This window comes from Sesamum indicum, linkage group LG1 (genome assembly GCF_000512975.1).
Source record: "Sesamum indicum cultivar Zhongzhi No. 13 linkage group LG1, S_indicum_v1.0, whole genome shotgun sequence".
NCBI lineage: Eukaryota > Viridiplantae > Streptophyta > Magnoliopsida > Lamiales > Pedaliaceae > Sesamum > Sesamum indicum.
The window spans coordinates 7,807,636-7,814,430 of NC_026145.1; the positions used below are offsets into that span (position 1 = coordinate 7,807,636).

General features: G+C 30.8%; 1 protein-coding gene across 1 annotated transcript; it reads right to left on the bottom strand.

Annotated features, from left to right (window-relative positions):
- On the bottom strand, nt 3,593-4,475 carry LOC105158141 (E3 ubiquitin-protein ligase RHA1B-like). Its single transcript, XM_011074785.2, has one exon. It carries the CDS (start codon nt 4,369-4,371, stop codon nt 3,862-3,864), a length of 510 nt encoding a protein of 169 aa, XP_011073087.1. The 5' UTR covers nt 4,372-4,475; the 3' UTR covers nt 3,593-3,861.

Consider the following 6,795-nt stretch of genomic DNA (forward strand, 5'->3'; position numbering starts at 1 on the left):
GATTCTCGATGTTGTATAGCTCAGTACAATGTTTATCAATTATTATTAACTACAAAAATTATTTGTTCTAAAATGTACTAATCTCCATAATACTATGCTTACTGCGTTGGGTATTCGTAGTGTACTATATCAAACACGACATTTCTCAGATGCTTTATTCTCGACACATTAAATAGCGTTTTCATAATTGAATGAATTTCAACACATTTGATGGCGTGTCAAATACGTTTTTTTTAAATAAAATAATTTACCTCTTTAGATAAGGACGTAAATCACTTCATTTAAAAAATAGAGGGAGCAAATTGTTTTTCTTTTACATAAGAGGATAATTTTCTCATTTGTATATCATTGGTGTAGAGTGGCAACCTAAGGAACCCTATCAACTATTACAAAAATATATGGAGTACGAAATTCCTTAATACAACCAACATTACAGATTATTAATAAATGAACAAATCGTAAATAAAATAACAAAATTTTTGAATGGTGGCTCAGGTAAACCAGATCACACGAACTCAGTCACCGAAAACTCAACGACTCACAAAGGTTCAGACCATGACTGCACCACCACCAAGATTCGACGGAAAACCCAAGATCACTCAGATCTTTTATCAGTATTAGCGTCACAGAGACCCACACAGAGAAATCGATTCACTCAGAATACTTTTGGCTTAATATATTTTTGATTCAACTAATATCTTTCAACCGAAGGGAAGATCCTCTTTTATAGGAGTAGGGGATCGAAGAAGGAAAAGATAAGCCTCAAAGACTTTCCCAAAACCATTGATTTGGTCAGAGAAAGCTTCCATTTCTATGAGGAAATAAAGAGAGAAACAGAATCAGAGGTTTAATGAAAGAGGAGAGAGCAGTCGGTGCATAGAATAGAAGAAGAGAGATTAGGAATAGATTTAGGGTTAGGATAATATATATAAGGGAGTGAAACTTGGGTCGGGTCGGAGTCCATGAGTCAACCGTCGCGTTTGGTGGTGGGCCTCCTAAGTGGGCTTATTTATTTGGAGTCTTTTGGGACACAGAAATATAACAATTGAGGAGGGTAAATTGCTATTCAGCTGTATCGTGGTGCATATATGTGTAGTTTGCAGTTCTAATTATTAGTATAAAAAATCAATGAGGTCTAACTTAGTTGGTGAATTTAAGGCCTTATGATTAAGATTTATTAATGATTGGAATTTATGATGTAATTATAATTATGTGGGAGTGCCAGAAATAGTTTTGTAAACATAAACCAGGGATGATTACACCATCCTCCCAGTAATTTTAGTATAATTATACGTAAGCCCCATGTAATTTGAAAAATTACATTTAGTACAACAATATTTATTTTTTTCTAACAAATAAATCAATTTATTAATAAAAATAATTAAATTTGCTGATAGTAGTAAAAAAAAGTTAAATAAAAATTTATATTAATACCCAATTAACTTATTACAAATCAAATAAATTTTTTTTCCAACAGAATTGAATTAAAATGTTGGAAGTGCATTCACTAAAACCCAATGAGGATGATTAAAGAGGCAGACAAGATCCGGGTTAACCGCTAATCCACATACAACACAAAACAAACAGTAGGGCCTTACGTTGTACCATCTTTCTCTCTACTAAATTTTTGTCTCAACTCAGAACTCACCCTAATATATGATTTGCTCTTGTTTTTTTTAATTAAAAAAAATGTAATTGAAATATAATTGTAATTTTTTTAAAATAGAGATATATACAATACACGCGTCAACGTAACATCAATATATTATATAAAGTTGCATTTGGTCCTTAATGACAAATTCTTTGAATGAGTCGGATAATTCCAAATTTAAAGAATTTCAAATCCTTTCGTTATAATTTTAAATTATATTTTGATAAATATGGATGAATTTCAAATTCTTTTGAAATAAAACCATTTGAAATACTTTCTCCAAATATTTCTTCAAATCCAAATACACCTTAAAAGAAAAAGGTACGCCCATATGAACAATATAATTCGTTTTCCTATGAATAAATTATTGAGTAAATTATATTGACAACTCTTGCGTTAGATCAAATTAAAACTACAGTACCCCCTTTAAGGGATGTTAGTGTAATATTTTTTAGGGGGTGTTTGTGTCAGTTTTGTGTTTGAATAGAAGGTTAGTTGTAAATATAACTATAACCTCATAAAATATAGCTGTAATTTTATAAAAAAAACAAAAAATGCTTATTTATTTGAGTCTAACCTCAAGAATGTCAGCATAATTTACCTTAAGAGTGTTTGGCTGGGGTGAGAAATGGAGAATAAGAGGAGTGAAATAAAAATGGATGTACGAGAGATAATCTTGTGTTTGGTTAGGAGAAATATATGGAGATAAAGTAAAACTCGATGTATATGAAACTCCTCTAGAGTCCAATTTTCTTCACGCCCAAAATTAGGCAAAAAAGTGGAAGTATAAGGCCAAAAAGACAAAAAAGTATAACTTTTTTTATTTTTATTTACTCTATTACCCATATATATCATTTATATATAATTTTTTTCTAATTCTTTTTTCATTCTCGTTGATAATACGGCTGTACACAATTGTCAAAGATAAAATAACAGAATCATTGAAAAACTAATGCATCAAAGTCAATAATCAGATAAACAATCTTATTAGTAATTTTTATTTATTTAAACTAAATAGTTTAGAATAATAAACAATACTCATTTTAATGAATATTTTTATTAATAAAAAAAATATTTTTATTCTTATTTGATAAATATTTTTATTAATAAAATTTTAATTTTTTTTATATACTAAAATTATATTAGTATAATATTAATTAATTTATTTTTCTGATAGAAAGTGAAGAAAAAGGTAATTCAGTAAAATTATTAAAGTTAATCTTTTTGTTTTCAATTCGTTTTTTTTATACCAAGCAAGAAAAACATTTGAGATTTACACTGCTTCCAATTGTATCAAACCCTTTTACTTCCCCTCGTACTTCCACTTTCCTTTTTCTCTTATTTGAATCAAACAAACCCTAAATTATTTATATATCTCCTTTTAATTGTTTGTTTTTTATTTTCAGTAAAACAATATGTATTTTTCACTTTGTGCAGATTCAAATGATAATATTTTTAAATTAATTAATAAGATTTTGTTTTATATTAAATTATAATTTTAAATCAACATATTTATCATAAAAATACCTACAAACAAACATATATTGATTTTAATTACTATTTCAAAAATTAAAAACTAAGGCAAACACATAGGCCCAAATTCTTGAAAAATAATGAATTTTCAACCTCACTAAGTGTGACAATTTAGTGACTATATGTTATGTTAATAACTATCCCAATTGATCAATTAATTAATATAATTATAAATGATAAAATAATTACGATAATTTTATAAAAATTAAAATAAATATCTACACATCTGGCGAGTTTGAAACTCTTTTGTTTAAATGATCTCAACCTTAACCATAATTAGAATATTATCGACCAATTTTGCTAACTTTGTACTCTAAATTTTAGGAAATCTATTAAAAAAAAAATACTTAGTTTAATTAAATTTGAAACGATTAATCGAATCAATTATTACATACTAAGTACAATACATTTATTACATCATTAATTAATCACTTTAATTTTTTATATTACACTTATCGTACAATTGATTCTATCTATCTAAACAAAGTGGAGAACTCATCATCAAAAACTCCTATACATTTATTTATTTCCTTGGGAAATTTCCATAGTTTATAATTTTCATTTTTTTGGGGGGCAGTATTTACATTTCACATTACCAACTTACAAAACCCTCTCCTTCTCCGGCAAAAGGGGAAAACGATGGACGGAACAAAAACCCTGAGAATCTACATAAATTTCTACAAACCCGTGGTAATCGGCGAGTACTCGCCGTAGAGATCGGAGATCCCTGACGCCACCCACAGCCGCTCGTTGAAGGCCTCCTGCATATCCTCGGGAATGAACTGCGTGCGGCAGAGGGGGCACGTTTTCTGATCGTGGTCCATCCAACGGTCCACGCAGGTCCTGTGGAATATGTGTCTGCAGTTCGTCAGCCGTCGGATCTCATCCTCGCCGCTAAATTCGTACAAGCATACCGCGCAGTTCTCCGGCGGCTCCACCTGCTGCGCCAAATCCGAGAACTTAACCACCGGCAGCAGCTCGCGGATGAGCACGGCGGACACAGATCGGGGCTCGGACCCGGAATCGTTCCTGACCGGGTAAGACGCCGTTCCGGGCTCTAGGAAATCGCCGAGCCCCAATGATGAGAAGAAAGCGTATACGAATTTCCGGATGAATCCCAGAACTGTCAACAGGTAGACTAGTAATTTGGGAAGAAAGAGGTCAGTGTATCCAACCGGAAATCCCATTTTTTCACTTAGAATTTGAACAGAGTTAGTGCGTGTAGTGTGTGGAAATTTGGTTTTGGGTGTGAGGTATGAAGGAGAGGGAGAGAGGCGCCGGGGAAGAGGGGTGGATTATATAGAGAAGGTGGGGAGTGAAATGACGATTCTGGGACGTGGGGATAAAGGGAAATGGCAGTGAGAGGACGTGAGAGTGCGGGCGCGTACGTGAATCAGGAATCAGCAATCAGCGATCAGCAGCACTCACGTTGGTGTAGGTGGTCCGTATGTCGTACCCTTTTGGGGCGTGTAATTACTCAACACGTGTATTAAAGGACGATTAATTAATTCTCAAGGTTTTCTGTTTTCTTTTTTTTCCTTTTTTAGGTAAATAAAGAATAAAAAATAAAGGGTAAATTACAGTCACTCCTCTAAAATTTATTAGGGAAAAATTACATTTTTAGTCCGCAGTGGAATATGCTGCACTTTTCGTCTCACAGTTTGTGCTCTTAATACATTTAATTTGTTAGGATAAATATTGTAGCATTTTTTATTCTATAGGTTAAAAATTATGACACATCTGATTCTATAGGATATAAACAACTTTATATCATACGGGGTCAAATCTACCACAATTTTATCCTATGAGACCAAAAATACTAATATTTATCTTATGGAGTTGAATGTGCTAAGTCCGTAAATCATGAAAACACTCTATCGTGTGGGACTAAAAGTACAATTTTTTTAGTTTATTATAATTACAAATACCATTTCTCTGATTAAAAATTATAATATTTTTCTAATATTAACATATGTCTAACAAATACTCCTCTAATTAATTCTAAAATATAAATTTTCAAACAACAAAGAGAATTTTATAATTATAACAAACTTTATGGAGCCAGTTGTAATTTACGCAAAAAAAAAAAAATGACAAGAGGTAAAAAGTTGATATCGATGGATTGATTAAGGGAGTGTTTGCAAAAACTTGTATCTTTCCAAAAATATTTATTTCAAAAAAGCATTTATAAGTAATTAAAATATAAAAGTTGCAAGTGTTTGGACGTAATAATTATAAATAGAAAAAAGTTAAGTTGGAAATGCTTAGTAAAACAATTAGTGTATTACTAGCTAGCTTATTCGTAAAATTACCTAATTATTTTGGTAGTGAGGTTGAGGTATCACAATTAAAAGAAGCGTTCGAATTTTGTGAGTGTAGGTATTTTAGTCTATTTTTAATAGTAGTATGTTGTTTCTTTATTTACTTTGAATTTATTAGTCGATTTTTAGAGAGATATTAATGTGTTGCGTACTGAATGTTATAATTATAGTGTATTTGTTGATTTAAAAAGATTAATGTATTTTTTTTAAAAAAAATATCATATTAGTTATAAAATCAATATTACTGACATTTTATAAGTTTCGTAATTTTATTTTCAGCCATCAAGAATTTGTTTATAAAATAAAATTTAACTTTTTATAAGCTACAAATTAAGTATCTTATCATGATATTGTTATTTGACAAATAATCATTATTTTATCATATTAATGGGGGTCAAACACATCTAAATCCCCCAATTTACTATTTAGCCCTCCAAGAGCTAAATAATAACAAAATAGGACAGGAAACCAGCCCAATAACTCAGAATGACAGCCGTTGATGCTTCCACCATTTGAGGGCCCCTAGTTTGATAGATGGCTCCGTACAATATCTGATAAATTGCCTTCTACAAAATCTATTGATTCCATCAAACTAATATGCATTTATGACGCTAGAAACTAGCTCCACAACACTGTTTATTACCCTAATCCAACTTTGGCTTAGACAACCAAGTATCGGAAAATTTTTACCGGGATCAGATCTGGCTGAACTAAATCAATTAGAAAGCAAGTGTGTTGTACTTGTTATGTGATTGGTCACTTTTTTCTTAACTGTACATCATTTACACGACAAAGATATTACACTTATCATATGATTGATTAAGGTTCGCCCGAGTCAGGTCCAGACTAGAATTTCTTCAAAGTATTTTAATGATACTGCATCAACAAGTTTAACGGATTGTATTATAAGTCAACCCTTCTTCTAGGTTCTAAGAACTATCGTGAATCCCACCATACACGAGCATATAGTAGTCCTCGTCACCAACTTAAATTCACACACAATCTACAATCTCGATCTGAATCGCATGTAACTGACACAAGTTTGATGGAAATAATTTATTTTAAATTCAATTCCTAAGTTGATAATAAAGACATCCCATCGTATGAAAAGGATGTTACACTTTACAAATATCAAAGAGAAAAAAGTATCATTATCATTATTATTATTATTATTATTATTATTATTATTATTATATGCATTCAAAATTAAAAAAAAAATAACGCAGAACACGGTATTACATGTGTCCACGCCATATATTCTTCCTATTTGATTAATGACAAATCAGATGA